The following is a 23017-nucleotide window of genomic DNA, read 5'->3' as shown; positions in this document are numbered from 1 at the left end:
CAGCTTGCTATTGGGGGTATTGGTCAAGGTGGGGGAGGCAGGAGCGCCAGCGGGGGACTCGAGAAGAAGAGGATTGGGGCTGCTCTGTGCAAAACCATTGCACAGATCAGGTAAGTATGACATGTTTGTTATACAAAGAAGAAGCTTTAATATCACTTTAAGAGACAAAGTGACCACATCAAAAGAAACTGTCTAAGGAGTGTTTTAGGCAATCCATATGTTTATAAATCTGGCCCTGCCCTTTTTTAAATTTTACATCAATGGAGAGGGGCAGGGACTGAAAGATGTCAGTAAAGCATCAGAAGGAGAAACAATAGAACTTATAACTACATCACTATAACTACAGTGCCAAAAATTTAAAATGTCAACATTTACAAATGAATATCTGAAAAGTGTGGTGTGCATTTGTATTCAGCCCCCTTTACTCTGACACCCTTAACTAAAATCTAGTAGGACCAATTGCCTTCAGAAGTCACTTGATTTGTAAATAGAGTCCACCTGTGTGTAATTTAATCTCAATATAAATACAGCTGTTCTGTGAAGCCCTTAGAGGTTTGTTAGAGAACCTTAGTGAAAAAACAGCATCATGAAGGTCAAGGAACACACCATATATGTCAGGGAAAAAGATGTGGAGAAGTTCAAAGCAGAGTTAGGTTATAAAAAAAATCCCAAGCTTTGAACATCTCACAGAACACTGTTCAATCCATCATCTGAAAATGGAAAGAATATGGCACAACTGCAAACCTACCAAGATATGGTGTCCACTTAAACTGACAAGCCGGGCAAGGAGAGCATTAATCACAGAAGCAGCCAAGAGGCCCATGGTAACTCTGGAGGAGCTGCAGAGATCCACAGCTCAGGTGGGAGAATCTGTCCACAGGAAAACCATTAGTCATGCACTCCACGTGCACTCAAATCTGGCCTTTATGGAAGAGTGGCAAGAAGAAAGTCAATGTTGAAAGAAAGCCACATGAAGTCCCGTTTGCAGTTTGCAAGAAGCCATGTGGGGGACACAGCAAACATGTGGAAGAAGGTGCTCTGGTCAGATGAGACCAAAAATGAACTTTCTGTCCTAAAAGCAAAATGCTATGAGTGGTGGAAAACTAACACTGCACATCACCCTGAACACACCATCCCCACCGTGAAACATGGTGGTGACAGCATCATGTTGTGGGGATGCATTTCTTCAGCAGGGACAGGGAAGCTGGCCAGAGTTGATGGGAAGATGGATGGAGCCAAATACAGGGCAATCTTAGAAGAAAACCTGTTAGTGTTTGCAAAAGACTTGAGATTGGGGTGGAACTTCACCTTTCGCCGGACAACGACCCAAAACATACAGCCAGAGTTACAATGGAATGGTTTAGATCAAAGCATATTCATGTATTAGAATGGTCCAGTCAAAGTCCACACCTAAATCCAATTGAGAATCTGTGGCAAGACTTGAAAATTGCTGTTTACAGACACTCTCCATCCAATCAGACAGAGCTTGAGCTATTTTGCAAAGAAGAATGGGCAAAAATTTCACTCTCTAGATGTCCAAAGCTGGTAGATACATCCCCCAAAAAGACTTGCAACTGCAATTGCAGTGAAAGGAGGTTCTACAAAGTACTGACTCAGGAGGGCTGAATACAAATGCAGGCCACGCTTTTCACATATTTATTTGTAAAAAGTTTTGAAAACCATTCATCATTTTCCTTCCACAATTATGTGCCACTTTGTGTTGGTCTATCACATAAAATGCCAGTAAAATACATTTACATTTTTGGTTGTAACATGACAAAATGTGGAAAATTTCAAGGGGTATGAATACTTTTTCAAGGCACTGTACGCAAACAAACATAGAGATACAAGATCATTGCCTATTTTTGCAAGCTAAGTCAATGTAATGGAGTCTAGTGTGGCTAAAGTAAGCAGCCGTTGTGGGTGCAGCCTGAAAAAAAAATACATAATTTTTTAACAGTCTCATTATCTTCATTTTGGAGAAACCTCTGCTCTTTTAGTATTTTATTTGGCTCACGAGGAAAAACAATTGTGAACCTGGTTTTGGCATTTGAATCAAAATGAATCCTATTATGTAAATCCAAAACTGTGCTAATACATATTTTAAATGATAATGGATTCTATCTGATCACTATGAAAATTTCCACCATCAGAACACTTACCGAGACTTGCTGAGGGACACCAGTGTTTGGTACAGCTGATGCAAGTTATTCATTTTCGTCTGTAGGACATCTGTGTTTCCTGATTTACTTTTGGGGATTTTTTCTGCTCTGTCCAAAATGTTTCTAACAGTCTCCCCATAAGACAGAATTTGGGACTCGATGAGGTTGTGCTCCTGAACAAAATATTCCACTTCAGGGAGTTGTTTACCAAACTCCTTCGAGCCAACCAGTTCCTGAGGGAGGAAGAAAAACAGCTTAAAGCATAAGTAAAGGATTTCTTTTTTTAAATAGATTGGTGAGGGGATAGAATCACTGTCAGGTTTTCATCAAATTGTATATTATCATTAACCACTTCCAGTCCGGACACTTTCACCCCCTTCCTGTCCAGGCCAATTTTCAGCTTTCAGTGCTATCACACTTTGAATGTCAATTGCGCGGTCATGCAACACTGTACCCATTTGAATTTTTTAGCATTTTTTTTAGACAAATAAAGCTTTATTTTGGTGGTATTTTTTCACCACTGGGATTTTTATTTTTTTTGCTATATAAATGAAAATGTCAAAAAAATTTGAAAAAAAGTGTTTTTCTAATAAAATTTTGCAAATAAATAATCTTTCTTCATAAATCTTTGCCAAGATGTATTCAGTTATCTTTTTAGTAAAAAAAAATAAATAACCCAAATTAGTTTATAACCAAAAATTATAATTTTTTAAAAACAATTTTACATTTTTATTTATTTTTTTATATTATTATGTTTTTTTTTACATACTGTCACCCTAGCAGTACAGTGTCACCACGGTGACACTGTACTACTTGTGGGGGGTTATGAAGATTTTTTTTTTTTTACACTGATTGCTTTTACACCCATAAAGGCTGTAAAAGCAAGCATTTCTCCTTCTCTCTGGCTGCATTCTTGCAGTCATTGAGAAATACTGTGTGAGCTGTGATTGGTCACAGCTTGTCACATGGTACAAAGCTGTTGTGAATAGCCTTGTACCATGTGACCTCTGTGATCATTCACAGATTTCACACGTAGTAAGCAATGATGTCAGAAGTGACATCTTGCTTACTACTCTTCATGTGATCACTGATTGGCCAATCAGTGATCACATGATCGGAACCTCACACAGATTGTACAACGACCGGTGTTCCACTGTGTCCAGCGGGCACTGGATTGTGGTGCTGCACGCTCCCAGGGAGGGCGCACAAGCAGGGGGCAGGGAGGCCATTTATAAACAGCCACCCGCCCCTAATTCACCCCCTCTAATTATCCTCCATAAAATTCCAACTGTCCAGCACCTCAGGAACAGGTTAACTGTCAAAGGTGAGAACTCTCCTAAGACAGGGATGTTGTGAAGCTTTATTGGACCCATTTTGATACATGTGGGTCATAAAATCCCTTAAGAGTTTTGGGTAAATGGGTGACAGGAGAGCACTCACCTTTGACAGATAACATACTCCTAAGGAGCCAGCCAGTTGGATTTTTATTGAACTGTGATACGCCAGGGGGTGTTGCTGTTTTGTTCAGCTGCTGGGGGTTAGTATTGGGAATGCTCGAGTGCTGTGGACATTTGATGTATTTACTGTTAACCAACTTCACCAAGACCTAAAGTGAGGTTGAATCAAAATATTTGATTTGCTAAACCTCTTCTAGTGACCACTCTCTAAAAGGGCATTTCCTTTAGATTAGAAAGAAAGCTTCTCACTTCCTGCTGAGTTGACCAAACCTTCCTGGTGAGACACCAATGGCGAAAAATGAACCCCCCTCTACTCTCTCCAGAATAAAATAAAGTTTGGGCTTCGGATATACTTTAATGATGTCAAACAATATCATTTACAGTATCTGTGGGAACAGTTTGATTTCCCCCAGATAATCAGAAAACCTCCATAATATATATATACTGCCGAAGTTGTAAACCGAAAGAGTTACTGGTCAGTGATTGGACACAGTTGTTGCATGGAAAGTTATACAACCTCCTGTGTGTATCTTTATTTGAAAACTAATTTTGAAAATGTTAAGATAACCAAATAAAGCAAGTTTGCTAAAAACCGTAGTACGAAGATTGCTTGCAGTTAGGAGTGAAATTATGATTTGTAATAGATATATTTAGTTGAACAATTCTATTTATATACCGTATATACTCGAGTATAAGCCGAGTTTTTCAGCACATTTCTTGTGCTGAAAAACGCCCCCCCTCGGCTTATACTCGAGTCAACGTCTGCAGATGATATGCCGTCCCTGTCATCTGGACCGGGATCAATCCTCGCCGGTGATTGGCCGCCGGAACTGTAGCTCAGGAGAGGCACACAGGCGCCCAATCACCGGCGAGGAGGTGGAGCTTGGAGAGGAGGAGCCGAGCGGCACCTCGAAGATCGAGCGAGTGAAGAGGAGGAGAGCGGCCGGAGAAGGAAGACATCTGACCGGTAAGTGTGTACCATGGGAGAGGGAGGGAGCGAGCGAGCCCAGGCTGGAGCAGGGGTCACCAACGATGGGGCACTATTCCTCCCCCCACTGACACCAACGATGGGGCACTATTCCTCCCACACTGACACCAATGATGGGGCACTATTCCTCCCCCCACTGACGCCAATGATGGGGCACTATTCCTCCCACACTGACACCAATGATGGGGCACTATTCCTCCCACACTGACACCAATGATGGGGCACTATTTCTCCCCCCACTGACACCAACGATGGGGCAGTATTCCTCCGCCCACTAACACCAACGATGGGGCACTATTCCTCCCCCCACTGACACCAATGATGGGGCACTATTCCTCCCCCCACTGATACCAACGATGGGGCACTATTCCTCCCCCCACTGACACCAACGATGGGGCACTATTCCTCCAACATTGACACCAATGATGGGGCACTATTCCTCCCCCCACTGACACCAAGGATGGGGCACTATTCCTCCCCCCACTGACACCAACGATGGGGCACTATTCCTCCCCCCACTGACACCAACGATAGGGCACTATTCCTCCCCCCTCGGCTTATACTCGAGTCAATAGTTTTTCACAGTTTTTTGTGGTAAAATTAGGTACCTCGGCTTATATTCGGGTCGGCTTATACTCGAGTATATACGGTAGATAAAACCCAGTCTTAGACAGAGTAAATCACTTAGGTGGTTATTTACTAAAGCCAGAAAGTGCAAAATCTGGTGTAACTCTGTGTAGAAACCAACCAACTTCTTGGTTTTATTGCCAAAATTGAACAAGCTGAAGGCGGAACTCTACTTTTAAGAACTTGATCAAAAATAATGTTCTTTAGCAAGGAAAATACATTCCACATTAATAATTATGCTACCAAAATTAGTATGTGTTGTAAATTGCATCCAGCACTGTTTCTGTTTCTTCTTGCTGGAGGCTGCTATTTTGCTGAGGCCCAGATCAGACCCAGACCCTGAGCCACAGTAAATCATAAAGCGGAACTAAACCCATTGATTTAGCGGTTTCAAAGAACAGTTACATTTCTGGAATGTTGGGATTGTTAAGTGTCAAATTTGCTTGTGTCCTCAACCAAACTGTCAAACCATCAAATGACTGGTGCCATAACTAATCACATGCCCCGTAGCAGTTGCAGATCAAACAGAAACAGCTTCCTTGACTTGGCCTTGTTCACAGCAGAAAAACTGATGGAAACTGACACACAGATTTCACTTGCAGAGACACAAGTTCTGTTCTCATGCGCGCTACAATGTGTTTTATACATGATTCCTGTGCAGAAAAAAATCTGCATGTGATACTAGTGTTGTGGTGTGAACAGGGCACATAGAGAACAATTGATTTTGTTGTGCCCTTATAGAACGCGTGCAGAAAAACTGATGTCTCTGCACCATGCTGTGAACGAGTCCAAAGGATAGGAGGGTTTAACTCTGCTTTAAGGCCACCATACATGCAGAAAAACTGATGGAAAAAACATGCAGATTTCACGCAGAGACATGAGTTTACATCAGTTTTCATGTGCGTTTCAAAGATTTTTTTACACGTTGTAGATTTCTTTGCAGAAAAGATCTGCATGTAATGGCTTGTTCACACCATATGTACAAAAAAATGTATGTAAACTGGTGAACAGATTTGGCTTGCAGAGACATCAGTTTACATCCGTTTTCATGCGCTCTTCAATGAGTTTTATACACGTTGCAGATTCACATGCAGAAAAAATCTGACACCATCTGACATCTGATACCAGTGTTGTGGTGTGAACAGGGCAGATAGAGAACAATTGATTTTGTTGTGCCCTTACAGAAAGCATGAAGAAAACTGAAGTCTCTGCACCATGGTATGAACGAGGCCTAAAGCTGTCAGCAGATGGGCCTCTACAAATTTGGCAGTGCCTAAATTTGCCTAAAAATGGAAAGCAACTGAGCATGTGCAGAGCAAGATGAGACAGTGTATTACTGAACTGTAAACATTGTACTCACTTCTTTTTAATGTTTTACATAGCTATTGCTGCAAAAGGGGTCAGCAGAAAGGGATCTAGCAGGACTTATAGGTTAAGTTCACCTTTTGACAAAAAATAATAAATGCACATTTTGTTTGCAGGTAAAAAAATGTGCATTTATTAATTTTTTTTTTGCAGAAGCCTGTAAAGCTTTGCACCGGCGATCAGCAGATTGCTGGTGCCATGCAGGTCTCCTGCAGCCCTGTCAGTATATCTACTTACCTGTATGAGATGTATGGGCAAGCAGATATACTGACAGGAAGAATCAATGAACTACCAGGGTGTTCCACAGCGCCATTGTAGTTCATTGAGAACTTCAAGCAGACAGCTGCTAAGGGTGTCTAGACTTGTAGTTCATTCATTCACAGAACTCTGTGAATGAATGATGCGGCCATGTGGGTGGAGCCCCACATGTCCATGCTGTTATTAAAAAGTGACAGCTTGTACGGGGAACATTTCTCCATACTGCTGTCACAGGGAGGGGGAGGATCGGGCAGCAGCAATCAGCACTGAGAACATGTTACATGTTCCCAAAAGTGAACTTATCTTTTCATTATCTGACTAAGGTTTCTTTCACGCTGGTCTGTTTTTCTTTCAGTTTTGCATTAACCCCTTGCCCTCCTGAGGATTTACCCCCCTTCCTGACTAGGCCATTTTTGGCGTTATGGTGCTGCATTACTTTAACTGACAATTGCGCAGTCATGCAATGTGGCACCTAAATTAAATTTACGTCCTTTTTTCCTACAAATTGAGCTTTCTTTTGGTGGTATTTGATCGCCTGTGCGTTTTTTATTTTTTGCACTATAGGAAAAAAAAATGACAATTTTGAGAAAAAAAACAATATTTTTGACTTTTTGCTATTAAACATGTCCAGTACAAAAAAATCAAATTTTGTCATAAATTTATACCAAAATGTATTCTGCTACATGTCTTTGCTAAATAAAATTCCCAATATGTGTAAATGAATTGGTTTACGTGAAAATTATAGCGTTTACAAATGGCGGTATAGATACTGGAATTTTTTTTTTACTAGTAATGTTGGCTATCAGCAACTTAGGGACTGCGGGACTGCGGCGGACATTCTGACACTGGGGGGAACTGACTTGGTGTCACTGACATCTCCAGTGACACCAATACAGTGATCAGTGCTGAAAAAAAAAGCACTGACACTGTACAATGGTACTGGGCAGGAAGGGGTTAACATGAGGGGTGATCAAAGGGTTAACTGTGTGCAGGGAGTGTTTTACGTGTCAGTGTGCTTCACTGTAAGCACACTGCTTTGGATGGCTGTGCTGTGCCCGTGCTGACAGGGAGGAGGACTGTTAGTAAACAAAACAGTCATCCTCCCTGTCTGAGATGCTTGTTAATCACTGCGCCGGGACCCGGTGATTGACAGCCGCAGCCGCATATACCTGGAAATGCAAAATCACGTATATATACTTGATTTCGCGCACCCCTGCCACCCTGTAGCAGTATATCTGCTATAGGGTGGCGGGAAAGCGGTGAAAAAAAAGAATAAAAATGTGTGAATATGTAATCATATGGAACTCTTCACACTGATCCGTTGGGTGGCCGCTACGTTTTTTCAAAAGTCCTGCTTGCTGCAATTTTGGTGCAGATTTGGTGTGGTAAAAAAATCACACCAAAAACACACCTCCTTATTGAAATCAATGGAAAACACTGCAAAAATGCATCAAGAATGCATCAAAAATGCATAAAAAAACTCACCCATGTTGCATTTTTGAGTCAAATGCCCCTTTAAAAAATGCACCGCAAACACGGCACAAACACATATGTGTTTTGTTACATTTTTGCTACAGATCAGCGTGAAAGTAGCCTAAAGTTTAATTGTAAGTAAGAAGCTGATTGACTACCATGCACAGCTGCAAATCCCCCCCCCCCCCCCGGTCACATCAAGCTCGACTTTGAAATCGTGCGACTTACAGTGAAGACGACATGCCAATCTCAGGTGCGATTTGCAAGACATCTGACACAGATGTCTATTCAAATCACACGAAAAGTAGTGCATGTACTACTTTAGAAATCGGTGCGACTCCGACCAAGTCGGATTTGACCGCTGTAATTGCGGACAATAGGGTGCTACTTTGGCATAAAATTGGCAAGTCGCATGGCATGCAAAGCACATGCTACATCACACCCAGTGTGACCGGGGTGTCAAAGACAAGGAGGATAATGAACTAAACTAATGAGAATCATTTGTATGAGGATTCACTTCAATTATCCAATCATGGAAAAAGCTCATTTTAATTTTTTCCATCTGCACATAATTTGGTATTCAAAGTGAACAAAGCTACAATTTTTTGGCTGAAGATTCTCAATGCTTTTCATAATTCAGTCTTTTAAATAAATGTTTAAGCTCAAAAACGCTGAGAAAAGTTCTGGCTATAAAAAACCTTGGTAATAATGTTTCAGTAGCATTCAGAAGCATTCAGTAGAGTTTTGCAGCATATGGCATTTTTTTCTGCTGAAAAAAAGCTCCAAAAAACTCCTAGACACTGCAGCGCCATAATAATAGCCTAAAGCAGTGTGCATGGACACATAGGAGAACACTATAAAGCTTCTAGGAGCAGAAACAAATATGCTAATAATAGCTTCTAAGAGCTTAAAAAAATGCTAGTGTGCATGGAGCCTAAATATGATATAGGTAATCAGGAGCATTACAGTGCCTTGAAAAAGTATTCATACCCCTTGAAGTTTTCCCCATTTTGTCATGTTACAACCAAAAACCTAAATGTAATTAATTGATTTTATGTGATAGACCAACACAAAGTAGCACACAATTGTGAAGTGGAAGGATAATGATAAACGGATTTCAAAATTTTTGACAAATAAATATGTGAAAAGTGTGGCGCGCATTTGCATTCAGCCCCCCCGGAGTCAATACTCTGAAGAACTTCCTTCCTGCAAATCTTTTTGGGGATGTCTCTGCCCATTCTTCTTTGCAAAATAGCTCAGGCTCTGTCAGATTGGATGGAGAGTGTCTGTGAACAGTAATTTTCAAGTCTTGCCCCAGACTCTCAATTGGATTTAGTTCTGGACTTTGACTGGGCCATTCTAACACATGAATATGCTTTGATCTAAACCATTCCATTGTAGCTCTGGCTGTATGTTTAGGATTGTTCTCCTGCCGGGAGGTGAACCTCTGCCCCAGTCTCAAGTCTTTTACAGACTCTTACAGGTTTTCTTCTAAGATTGTCCTGTATTTGGCTCCTTCCATCTTCCCATCAACTCTGACCAGCTTCCCTGTCCCTGCTGAAGAAAAGCACAACATGATGCTGCCACCACCATGTTTCACAGTGGGTATGGTGTGTTCAGGGTGATGTGTAGTGTTAGTTTTCTGCCACATGTAGCATTTAGTTTTAGGCCAGAAAGTTCAGTTTTGGTCTCATCTGTTCAGAGCACCTTCTTCCACGTTTGTTGTGTCCCCCACATGGCTTCTCACAAACTGCAAACAGGACTTCTTATGGCTTTCTTTCAACAATGGCTTTCTTCTGACCACTCTTCCATAAAGGCCAGATTTGTGGAGTGCACGACTAATAGTTGTCCTGTGGTCAGATTCTCCCACCTGAGCTGTGGATCTCTGCAGCTCCTCCAGAGTTACCATGGGCCTCTTGGCTGTGTCTCTGATTAATGCTCTCCTTGCCCAGCCTGTCAGTTTAGGTGGACGGCCATGTCTTGGTAGGTTTGCAGTTGTGCCATACTCTTTCCATTTTCGGATGATGGATTGAACAGTGTTCCGTGAGATGATCAAAGCTTGGGATATTTTTTTATAATCTAACCCGGCTTTAAACTTCCCCACAATTTTATCCCTGACCTGTATGGTGTGTTCCTTGGCCTTCATGATGCTATTTGTACATGAATGTTCTCTAACAAACCACTGAGGGCTTCACAGAACAACTGTATTTATACTGAGATTAAATCTCACACAGGTGGACACTATTTACTAATTAGGTGACTTCTGAAGGCAGTTAGTTCCACTAGATTTAGTTAGTATCAGAGTAAAGGGGGCTGAAAACAAATGCATGCCACACTTTTCACATATTTATTTGTAAAAAAATTGAAAACCATTTACCATTTTCCTTCCGCTTCACAATTATGTGCCACTTTGTGTTGGTCTATCATATAAAATCTGAATAAAATTAATTTATGTTTTTGGTTGTAACATGACAAAATGTGGAAAATTTCAAGGGGTATGAATACTTTTTCAAGGCACTGTAAATGTAATGACTACTTCAATCATAGCTAAGTATAATATAGGCGAAGAGCCTAATATAAATGTGTATTTTTACAAGCATAAGTTTTAGGAATCAGGATTTTTTAGAAACAGTATTTGTAACAATAAAAGTCTTTAACAAGTGAAATAAGTTTTTCCAAAGGGACAGACACATGAGGTCATGGTGCAAACACTTGGCAGTGATCCTTGTGGTGGAAATGTAATTGGCACCTCCGATTTGGCATCTAGATTAATTCTTCTAAATGCTGTCTTTGGGAGTAGTAAAGAAAAAGAGTGACAGTTGGTGGATGCTTTGCTTCACTAAATTTAGCCCTCCCATCACTGAAATTCCAGTGTAAAGTTCAGGAAAATTTCCACACAGATATTTCCTAGTTAGTGGAACTGACACAAAACTGTTTTACGGGCTCAGAACATTAACATTTTTCAAGTAAATTTTCTTAAAGTGTTACTAAACCCACAACAGTAAAATCAGTCTGTATATGCAGTAAAGCATGCTTGTTATACTCACTGTGGAACCTAAAGGGTTAATCCTCTGCATTGTGTAAAAAGGCTGTTTGATCTTTTCATCTCTGCCCCTCCTCTTGTTGAAATGACCACCTGATACAGACTGAATCCGCAGTCACATGCACATGCTCAGTTTGGTGTGTATTGCTACAGAGGGTTTTTTTTTTCTTGGGAGAGTGCATGTGATCAGCACAGGGCCAATCAGCACTGCTCAGAAAAAGGGTCAAGGGTTTCACATCCTCTTAGAGCAGAAAGAAAACTCCTCCTACAAGCTTTAACCAGTGCTCAGCTGAAGTCACAAGATTGCTCTAACTGCTGATGAGGAAAGGTCTTTAGCAGTTTATATTTACTAAAATAATTGCATTTCTATGTAGTGTGCACTGTGGGAGACCAGATATAGTGAATGCAGGGTCTGGGGTTTAGTAACACTTTAAGCAGCCACCAGGTGAAATTGCCAGGTACATGTTAGGCTCATTCCACTACAAAGGCACCTGTATTTTTTTTCACAACAAATGTTCTCACAGTTACATGCAGTTTGGAAGTGCACCTTTACTATCCCTAGAAGCCTAACTCCAAGCCTTTTCAGCTGAGGAAGAGGAACAGCATATGTAGGCAACAGACCTCCATGCCACATTTCCATTTGTAAGAACCTTGAGTATTCAATACACAAAAAAATATTGGTTAACTCACAGGTACTTTATTTTACCACTACTTATTCATCATACTGCCTTTTCAAAATAACAAATGCTTTATTATAGAAGTTAGATGGAAGGCTTAGACTAGTATAACACTTTTGGTAGTTCAATAGTACATTTTTCTGAGAGATCTATACATTAGAACAAAAAAAGAGACAATTGAAGAAGCAAAAGAGATAGAAGGATTTGACTTTTAAACAGGATAAGGTCTCCCAATGAGAGTTGGGAGCTTTGTAGATAGTTTCCGCCATGACACTCTCTAAGATTTTTGCCTTCAAAATTTTGCCTGGAGAACTATTTCATTGTGTGTATATGGCTGAGTATAATAAAATCCAGTTAGAAAATGATTAACACAGCTGTGCAGACACTATTCAAGGTTCAAATAATTTCTGAACATTTGGATCAGTGTGAATTTGTCCTACAGTAGATCAATAATCGGTAAAAATTTTCATACCGTATAAATAAACATATATGTTGAAAACATCCTTACCTGCATAGCTTTTAGCTCATCAACAACGCTGTCAATGTCTCTTAAGAGGACCAGTATTTGGAACTTGTCTCCTAATGGATCTTTGTGTCTTTGTATTAAGTTAAGGAGCTCCTGCCATCCCCTTGATAACTCCCGTTGTCTGGAGCAAAAAGAAAAGACCATAAGTAATTATTTTGAAGTACTGCCATAGACTAAAGCTACAGATATCAGGAAGCAGTTGGTTAATTGACATGGACAGGCTGCCAAAATATATTTCTATTAAAAAGATAAAAAATAAATGTGGAGGTGGCAGGGCAGAAAAACAGCTAGGTTTTCTACAATTGTTTTACACTGCTTAAAAAATTAAAGGAACATTTTTTAATTAGTATAGCATCAAGTCAATTAAACTTCTGGGATATTGATCTGGTCAGTAGTAGCAGAGGGGGTTGTTAATCAGTTTCAGCTGCTTTGGTGTTAAGAAATTAACAGGTGCACTAGATGGGCAACAATGAAACGATCTCCAAAACAGGATTGGTTTTACTGATGCCGGCCACTGACAATTTTTCCCTACTCATCTTTTCTGACTATGTTTCACTAGTTTTGAATTTGGCTAGGATCAGTGTCACTACTGGTAGCGATACCTGGACCCTACAGAGTTTACACAGGCAGTCAAACTCCTCCAGGATGGCACATCAATAAGTGCCATTGCCAGAAGGTTTGCTGTGTCTCCCAGCACAGTCTCAAGAGCATGGAGGAGATTCCAGGAGACAGGCAGTTACTCTAGGAGAGCTGGACAGGGCTATAGAAGGTCCTTAACCTATCAGCAGGACTGCTGTCTGTTCCTTTGTGCAAGGAGGAACAGGATTAGAAATGCCAGAGCCCTACAAAATGACCTCCAGCAGGCCACTGATGTGAATGTCTCTGACCAAACAATCTTAAACAGAAGTCTTCTAGTGGGCCCTGTGCTCATTGCCCGGCACCATAGAGCTCGGTTGACATTTGCCATTGAACACCAGAATTGGCAGGTCCGCCACTGGTGCCCTGTTCTTTTCACAGATGAGAACAGGTTCACCCTGAGCACATGTGACAGACATGAAAGGGTCTGGAGGAGCTGTGGAGAATGTTATGTTGCCTGTAACATCGTTCAGCATGACCGTTTTGGTGGTGGGTCAGTGATGGTTTGGGGAGGCATATCCATGGAGGGACACACAGACTTCTGCAGGCTAGACAATGGCACTCTGACTGCCATTAGGTGTTGGGATTAAATCACTGGACCCATTGTCAGACCCTACGCTGGTGCAGTGCGTCCAGGGTTCCTCCTGGTGCACGAGAATGCCTGGCCTCATGTGGCGAGAGTATGCAGGCAGTTCCTGGAAGATGAAGGAATTGATACCATTGAATGGCCCCCACGCTCGCCTGACCTAAATCCAATAGAACACCTCTGGGATATCATGTTTCGGTCTATCTGATGCTGCCAGGTTGTACCTCAGACTGTCCAAGAGCTCAGTGATGCCCTGGTCCAGATCTGGGAGGAAATACTCCAGGACACCATCTGTCGTCCCATTAGGAGCATGCCTTGATGTTGTCAGCCATGCATTCAAGCACGTGGGGGCCATACAAACTACTGAGTACCACTTTGAGTTGCTGCGATTAAATTTCAGCAAACTGGACTAGCCTTCTGCATCATTTTTTCACTTTGGGGTGTCTTTTAATTCAGTCCTCTGTAGGTTGATCATTTTCATTTCCATCAAACGATGGGGCATCCTTACGTTCTTAACACATTCTATATCAGTATAGATATACAGCATGATATTTTTCCTCATGGAGATCTGATGGGTTTTCAAAGTGTTCCTTTATTTTTTTTGAGCAGTGTACATCAGAATACGCCAGTTAGATAGGGAAAGAATCAGCTGATAAAGCTGGGCACCGTAAACCAGTGCCTTAAATACCACCAAAATAATGCTTAGTGAAATGGTACAACATCCAGGTTCCTCATCAAAGTTTTTAACCAAAAGAGGCTAAAAAAAAACAATTCATTTTAACAAACGTATCTAGACAAAATAGCTAACAACAGACAGAGGCCAAGAGTAGCCAACTTACTGGTGGTGACCACTTAATTTCTGTAGGCTACTCTTGGCTTCTGTCTGCTGCAGTTGTGGAAACATAAATTGTTTTCAGTTCTCATAAGTTAAATTCTTTTATTTACATTATTATAAATGTTAATCATTTTGTCATAAGCTTAGTTATGATTCAGATACGCATGAAAATGTTATTGTAAAGTGCTTGATACCAATGAAAGTACAAACTACAGGTAATGAGATTGCAGGAAATATTCCCATTGGAAATGGTTGCAAAAAAAAAGGAGAATGGACTTCTGGGTAATGTACTTTATTCATGGAAGCCATGTAGGTTAATGTCCCTACCACTTGGTATTTAAGGCACTGCACAGACCTTAATAATCCAGATCAGCTATCAGTTTACTGCTCTAAAAACCCATTTGGTGGAGCATTAAAGCAGAACTTCACTCTCTCAGCAATGACTATTTTTTATCCTTATGCTGCTAGCATTAGTAAATAGATAGGGAAATATATACGGTACTTGTTTTAAACACACTTTACATTTCTTCAGTTACTTCCTGGTGTCCAGGCCTAGGCAAATGAAGTCATAAGTCACCAGGTGTCTTCAGAAGGAGAGGAGGAGTTTTCTCAGCTAAGCACACTCTCTTGTCTGTAAGTCTGAGCTAAGGGCAGATGGATTCTGGGAAGTAAATGTTACATTAATCATCTGCATTTGCTTAAGATGGCCACAGCCAATAATGGGTTATTTTTCACAGTGATTTCTCAGCAAAATAAAGCATGGGGACATGGGTGGATGGGTGAGTTTGCTTTAAATATTTAAAATTAATTATATAGCATTTTTGGTTTGTGGTGCTCAGATGCAGTGTAGTTAAGGACCTGTCCTGTTAAAGTGAAATTTTTCCAAGAAGTACTTTTCTTTTTGGAGAGCATAATTTGCATACATTTGCAAGAAGCACTGTCTTTCTCTCTCTGCATTCGGTTCAACAAGGGACTTCACAGGCCTGCAATCTAAAAACAGCATTACCATTAGGAACCAGGGGCGGACTGACCATTTGGAAACTCGGGCACTGCCCGAGGGCCCGGGGTCAGTAGGGGGCCCCATAAGATGCCCCTGGTACCTTTTTCATAGGCTTTTTTGAGTTTGGGCAAAGGACACCGGGGCCCCATGATCCCCTATTGCCCGGGGGCCCCATGAGCTGTCAGTCCGCCCCTGTTAGGAACTTTTGAAGAGGGCTATACATTAAGTGCATGATGAGCATAATGTGTAAGCTCACAGTTCATTTTAAAACACTTTGAATAATAAATAGACAAATAACTGATATTGGTTCTAATTTTATATTTCAATTACTATTGACAGCAGCTACTTTTTATTTTAATATACCTACTTTACAAGTATCTCATCAATTTTGTGGTAATTCTCTCTCTGTAAAATGGCAGACATCTCTGCGAGCCATTTGAAGCGTTGCTCTCGTGGTAACACGTCAGCCTCAATTGCCTCAAGTTTCTTGGTGGCAGCTTCCACTTGAGTAAGATTGTTAGCCTTGAAATCTTGGCGCTCAATGACTTGTGTCATGTCTTGAAGGTAGGTTTTTCTCAGGAAGGCCTTCTTGTGAAAAATCTGAGCCAGCTGTTCCAGCTTTTCCAGTCTCATCAACTCTGCCTGCAGGGCCTTCTCCCGTTCATACTCTGCTTTCTCCAGGATGGTCCAATGCTTCTCCAAATCACTCAACGAAAATCCATCAGCGGGGAAATAAGGCCGTAAGTTGTTGCCCTGTAGTTTTGTTCGGATGTTGAAAAAATGGGCCTCAATCAAGCCTTTCTCTTGGTATTTTGGAGGTTTCTCCACCATGCGGTAGTTTTTAAAGTTTGCCATGAGTTGTAGCATACCGTTTATGTTATTAGGGAAGCGACGGTTGTTCATCTCTACCACCTTCTGTTTTATCCATTCTATCAAGTCAGATGTCATTGTTTCATACTGGGTTTTTAGATTTTTCATATCAAGAACCAAGGACATGGTCTGAATTATTGGAGGAGAAGAATAAAAATAATTAGAGTTTACTGTAAATTAGTTGTTTTTCTTTATTCCAAGAAATGTTTTTCATAGCTTAATCAAGTGCCATGGGATACTAACAAATGTGGAACTACAAAGAGTCTAATTATACTGTATGTTAAATATTAAGTATGCACAACACATCATTTCTCTCACAGACTATAGATCTTGGGGTTGATTTACTTAAAGTAGAACTTCACTCTCTCAATCAACATTGACTATTTTTAATCCTTATGATGCTAGCATTATTAAATAGATAGAAAAGTATATCATATTAACTTGTTTTAAACTCTTTTTTTAATTTCTTCAGTTACTTCCTGGGTTCCGTGCCTAGGCAAATTATGTCACACATCCTAGGAGCCTTCAGAAGGGGAGGATGGGTTCTCAGCTCAGCCAACGCCTGACCTAAGGGCAGACGGATTCCACGAAGTAAATGCTACATGGATCATCTGCCCTTACTCAAGATGGCCACTGCCAGAAATACCAGGGGGTGTTTTTCAAAATTAATTCTCAGCAAAATAAAACATGGAGACATGGATGGATGGGTGAGTTTGCTTTGAATATTAACAATGAACTAAATAGCATTTTTGGTTTGTGGTGCTCAGATGCAGTGCTGTTCCATTTTAAGGCAAATACACTGTTCACTTTGCAAGTACAGTTGTACCATGGAAGGGACTTTTCACCAGAGCTTAGTGATTATGGTGAAACTTAATTTTGCAAAGAATACCAATCATGTGCAGGGAAAATAAAAAGTAAAACAACATTTCTGCCTGTACAGGATTGGATGATGGAAGTCAGCAGAGCTTCACCTTATTCACCAAGCTTTGGGTAAAATTCCTTTTAAGAGGGGCAACTGTACTTGCAGAGTGAATAGCCTATTTGCCTTTAACCTCCTTGGCGGTATTCCCGAGTGTAGCTCGAGGTAAAGTACTCTCGGGCTTACCATGCGGCGCTGCTCCGGGATCCCTCGATCACTTACCTTGTCCTGCGCTCCCGCGATGTCCCTCCTGCAGTGTCCCCGCAATGTAATCCGGTTGATGCCGGCATCTGTCATCTGGGTTTCGTCCCCTGCGAGCATTGGGACGTATGGGGATGGAACGGTGGGAAATTTGAAAATGACAAAAAGTGACATTCACTAAAATCACAAAAATCTCATAGTAAAACATTACTGTATCAAACCATTTCACATACATTTTGTCCCGAGTGCTTTGTCCTGTGCCCTGCCTGCATTTTTACTGTTCTTTCTGCCTGGAAACTGAGAAACGTCCATGGCGTCCAAAAAGTGTCCCTTTATGTCAAAAGCGGTTTTAGACGAGCTAGAGAACAGCGATAGTAAATCAGAACCACTTGCAGAATTGATTCGTGGGGAAATTCGTCATCAGACACTGAAAACGATTTTGCAACTTTGCTCAGTGATGTGCGAACTTGGCGGTATTTTTCAAATTTCAGTGTTTTTGGTTTGATTATATTATTGAATTAAATTTATTATTATATTATTATTTTTTATGATTATTTATTAAATTATAATTTATGATTTCGTGTTTCAAGTTTTATCATACCCGGAATGTTTACTAGACTCTTGTTTGGACAGATGTCAGTGAGTTATTCCTAAAAATTACAGGCCTACAATAAAAAAAATACATATTTCCATGCAAAAAAATGTACCGCCTTGAGCACAGAAATATGGACATAATAATACCGCTAGGGAGGTTAATTAATCAACCCCTATATACTGTATCTTTAAACTCTATGTTATGCTACAAATGTCCAAAAGGTTTTGGATAAAGTGTGAAGAATTTCTAGACTTGTTTTGAAGGTTCAAGCATATCTACAGTGGGGATCGAAAGTTTGGGCACCCCAGCTAAAAATTTGTATTAATGTGCATAAAGAAGCCAAGGAAAGATGGAAAAATCTCCAAAAGGCATCAAATTACAGATTAGACATTCTTATAATATGTCAACAAAAGTTAGATTTTATTTCCATCATTTACACTTTCAAAATAACATAAAACAAAAAAATGGCGTCTGCAAAAGTTTGGGCACCCTGCAGAGTTAATATCTTGTACTGCCCCCTTTGGCAAGTATCACAGCTTGTAAACGCTTTTTGTAGCCAGCCAAGAGTCTTTCAATTCTTGTTTGAGGTATCTTTGCCCATTCTTCCTTACAAAAGTCTTCCAGTTCTTTGAGATTTCTGGGCTGTCTGTCACGCACTGCTCTTTTAAGGTCTATCCATAGATTTTCAATTATGTTGAGGTCAGGAGATTGTGAAGGCCATGGCAAAACCTTCAGTTTACGCCTCTTGATGTAATCCCCCGTGGATTTCGAGGTGTGTTTAGGATCATTATCCATTTGTAGAAGCCATCCTCTCTTTAACTTCAGCTTTTTCACAGATGGCATTAAGTTACCATCCAAAATTTGCTGAAATTTTATTGAATCCATTTTTCCTTCTACTCGTGAGATGTTCCCTGTGCCACTGGCTGCAACACAACCCCGAAGCATGATTGATCCAACCCCATGCTTAACAGTTGGACAGAGGTTCTTTTCATTAAATTCTGTGCCCCTTCTTCTCCAAATGTACCTTTGCTCATTCCGGCCAAAAAGTTCAATTTTAACCTCATCGGTCCACAGAACTTGTTTCCAAAATGCATTAGGCTTGTCTATATGTTCATTTGCAAAGTTCAAACGATGATTTTTGTGGTGAGGACGTAGAAGAGGTTTTCTTCTGATGACTCTTCCATGAAGACCATATTTGTACAAGTATCTCTTTATAGTGGAATAGTGTACCACAACTCCAGTGTCTGCCAGATCTTTCTGGAGGGATCGTGCAGTCAAACATGGGTTTTGAATTGTTTATCTCACAATCCTGCGAACTGTTCCGTCTGATATTTTTCTTGGTCTTCCAGATCTTGCTTTAACTTCCACTGTTCCTGATGACTGCCATTTCTTAATTACATTCTGAACAGAGGATATTGACATCTGAAAACACTTTGCTATCTTCTTATAGCCTTCTCCAGCTTTGTGAGCGTCAACTATTTTCAGTTTCAGTTTTCTAGACAACTGCTTAGAAGAACCCATGGTGCTGATTGTTGGGGCAAGGTCAGATGAGTCTGGGCATTTAAAACCTTTGAGATTGACATCACCTGGTCTTCCCAGATGATGATTGAGAACAATCCATGACACTGGCAGGTCTCAGCTTGGCAAAGGGGGCAGTGCATGCTATAAATTCTGCAGGGTGCCCAAACTTTTGCAGATGCCATTTTTTGTTTTCTGTTATTTTGAAAGTGTAAATGATGGAAATAAAATCTAACTTTTGTTGACATATTATAAGAATGTCTAATCTGTAATTTGATGCCTTTTGGAGATTTTTCCATCTTTCCTTGGCTTCTTTATGCACATTAATACAAATTTTTAGCTGGGGTGCCCAAACTTTCGATCCCCACTGTATCTTTATTTACTAAAGCTGGCTATACACTATTAGATTTTTGTCCATTCAGGTGGATGAATCTCCTGCTGAAGCCACTGTATTCTGACAGTCAGCATTGGTGGCTGTTAGTATACAGTGGGTGCTGCTAGTCAATGACGACAGCAGATCTTCCACAGTCACTGTTGACCAAGACTTCTTCTGGCTGGCTCCTTTGATTCTTGAAGGATATTGGGTAGGAGGGTGCCAAGTTGACCATCCAGCGCTCAAATTTCACCTGGTTCTAGCGGAAATTCAATCAGCATATGGTCAGCTTAAAGCTGGCCATACATGGATCAAAATTCGGCTGATTCAGCAGGAACCGTCTGTATTTTGATCCCTGTGTAGCCTTCTCTATTCAGTAGTTAGACCGGCTTCTGTCAAATGATCTGAAACTGGAAAACCAGCATTCGTTGAGTACATGCAGCCAATAAATCTGGATGCACCTGAACATAAATAGGGCAGAGTGGGCTATAAATTATTTCAAATCATTACATGATTTAGAAATGTCCCTTAAATACATATAATCACATGTATGTCATTGTCCATGTGAACATCCTGTAACAGACCTCCCAGCTTCTGAAACTGTTAATTGGTGATATTTAGTAGAGCACTAAACAACACTACCATTAGAAACTACAGAAAATATTTTTTTTTTGGCTGGAGTTTCTCTGTAGGGTTTGTTCACACAAAATAGTTTCAGGTGCGGCCTGAATGTTTGCACAGTAAGGGCTTGTTTACACCTGCGGTTGGGGTGGGGTGTCAGTATAAATAGGAAGCTGAGCCATGTTTTTACCAGCTCTCACTCCCCCTTAAGCTGCAAAGGTAGAGGCACATGCCACACCTACAGTGCTTTGCTTCACAGTCATGGCAGGAATTATACCTTATCATGTTTGATGGGCACTACCGCCCACCAAATGTGACCTAGAGTATTCAAGTGAATATGGCACTAAGCAAACTCCTTACAGGCGCAGTAGTGCAGCATTTGGGAGGTCACAACAGGTGGTGAGGAGGGGACATATCACCCCCCAATTGTCTGTCAAATGCCTCTGAAAAGAAATCGGAGCATGGATCACCTTCCAGAGGTGCGGGAGTCCCTGCTGTTAGTGTAAGCCAGTGGTTCTCAACCTGTGGGTCGCGACCCCTAAGACCATCAGAAAACACATATTTCCGATGTGTAAAGAGCAGCTACTGTGTAGAAAGCAGCTGCTGTGTTGAAAGCAGCAGTATTGGAGGTAAAACAACACTCATGAATTATAATTACTGGGTAAATAATTTTATGGTTGGGGGTCACCACAACATGAGGAACTGTATTAAAGGGTCACGGCATTAGGAAGGTTGAGAACCACTGGTGTAAGCGAACCCTAAAATCAACATTTTTCAGTCACCCTAGTTCACACCACTGCACTTAGTTTCAGTGCTTTCAAAAACATTTAGCAGCATGCTTTTGTTTGCATGGGAACATATGGAAATGCACCAGAATGCTCATAGGCACAATGCATAAATGCAAGCAAACACCTTTAGGGCCAGTTCACACCACAATCCCTCTGTTTCCTGTGTGTTTCCACATGCACATTTACATGTGTTTTTTTTATGTGTTTGTAATGCATTCCAGTTTTTTTTTTTCACTTGCAAAATCTTTATTTCTAAAGGAGTATGCTAGCTTTTATGTGCATTCTAATGCATTTCCATGTGTTCCATTGCAAAAAAATACATGTAGCTGTACTTTTTTTTAAAGCACTGGAACTGAATGCAGTGGTGTGAACTAGGGTGATTGGAAAACATTGGTTTTACCATGCATGCATTCAGGATGCGCCTAAAAAAAATGCACCTGGTGTCAATAATCCCTTAAAAAAGAAAAAATTTTCAAGTGAAAAAAATGGAAAAAAATGAATTGGAACAAATTACAAATGCATTATAAATACATTACAAATGCATTAAATTGGATAGTTAGTGTGAACTTGCCCTTAATACCGAGGTCCTAGTTTTCCCCCCAGCCCGCGCACCCCCCGACCTCTCCATCACGACCAACAATGCCACCATCAGCCCCACCCTGCAAGCCAGAGTACTAGGTGTCATTCTAGACTACAATCTGTCTTTCCAGCCCCAGATCCAATCGCTGACAAATTCATGTAGACTCCACCTCCGCAACATCTCCAAAATACGTCCGTTCCTAATTCCAGAAACTACAAAGCAACTCATTCACTCCCTTATTATATCACGACTTGACTACTGCAACTCCCTCCTCGCTGGCCTACCTCAACACAGGCTATCCCCGCTTCAGTCTATCCTGAATTCTGCGGCCAGACTCATCCACCTTACCAACCGCTTCGTATCCGCCACCCCCCTCTGCCAATCCCTCCACTGGCTTCCGATTGCCCAACGCATAAGATTCAAAATACTAACATTGACGTACAAAGCTGTTCATAACACTGCCCCAAACTTTATCACCGACCTGATATCCAAATACCACCCAACACGCACTCTCCGCTCCTCACAAAACCTCCTACTCTCCAGTTCCCTGGTCTCCTCCTCCCATGCCTATCTCCAGGACTTCTCCAGGGCTTCCCCCATCCTCTGGAACTCCCTACCCCAATCCATCAGAATTTCACCTACCCTCCTCATCTTTAGGTGCACCCTGAAAACCCATCTCTTCAGGGAAGCCTACCCCGCCCTCACCTTATTGCTGATCTCCTCTGCTCTTCCCACCACCCCATCCCCCACAGCTATTTCCTCCTGCACCACTATCCCCTCCCTCCTAGATTGTAATCTTCAAGGAGCAGGGCCCTCGAAGCCCTCATGTATCACATTGTATTGTTACTGTACTGTCTCATGTATTGTCTCCCATTGTAATGTACAGTGCTGAGCAAACTGTTGGTGCTATATAAATACT

At 41.1% G+C, this 23017-nt stretch overlaps 1 protein-coding gene and 1 long non-coding RNA gene across 2 annotated transcripts in view; one reads left to right on the top strand and one right to left on the bottom strand.

Annotated features, from left to right (window-relative positions):
* SPTBN5 (spectrin beta, non-erythrocytic 5) overlaps positions 1 to 23017 on the bottom strand; it is a 435120-nt gene that overhangs the window by 371894 nt on the left and 40209 nt on the right. The window contains exons 6-8 of the mRNA XM_089686901.1: positions 16001 to 16632; positions 12559 to 12697; positions 2163 to 2395 (exon numbers count right to left, since the gene is read on the bottom strand). Of these exons, the coding sequence (XP_089543027.1) occupies positions 2163 to 2395; positions 12559 to 12697; positions 16001 to 16632 (1004 nt within the window). The remainder of the gene's footprint in view (positions 1 to 2162; positions 2396 to 12558; positions 12698 to 16000; positions 16633 to 23017) is intronic.
* LOC149454958 (uncharacterized) overlaps positions 1 to 23017 on the top strand; it is a 40913-nt gene that overhangs the window by 7815 nt on the left and 10081 nt on the right. The window contains exon 2 of the long non-coding RNA XR_016314156.1: positions 16976 to 17210. This is a non-coding gene — a long non-coding RNA (uncharacterized LOC149454958). The remainder of the gene's footprint in view (positions 1 to 16975; positions 17211 to 23017) is intronic.

The sequence above is a fragment of the Staurois parvus genome, unplaced genomic scaffold (assembly GCF_062004578.1).
Source record: "Staurois parvus isolate SC_StPar_1 unplaced genomic scaffold, SC_StPar_1.0 ptg000414l, whole genome shotgun sequence".
Taxonomy (NCBI): domain Eukaryota; kingdom Metazoa; phylum Chordata; class Amphibia; order Anura; family Ranidae; genus Staurois; species Staurois parvus.
Note: the sequence above shows the minus strand (reverse complement) of the source record. Positions and strands in the feature narration are given on the sequence as shown.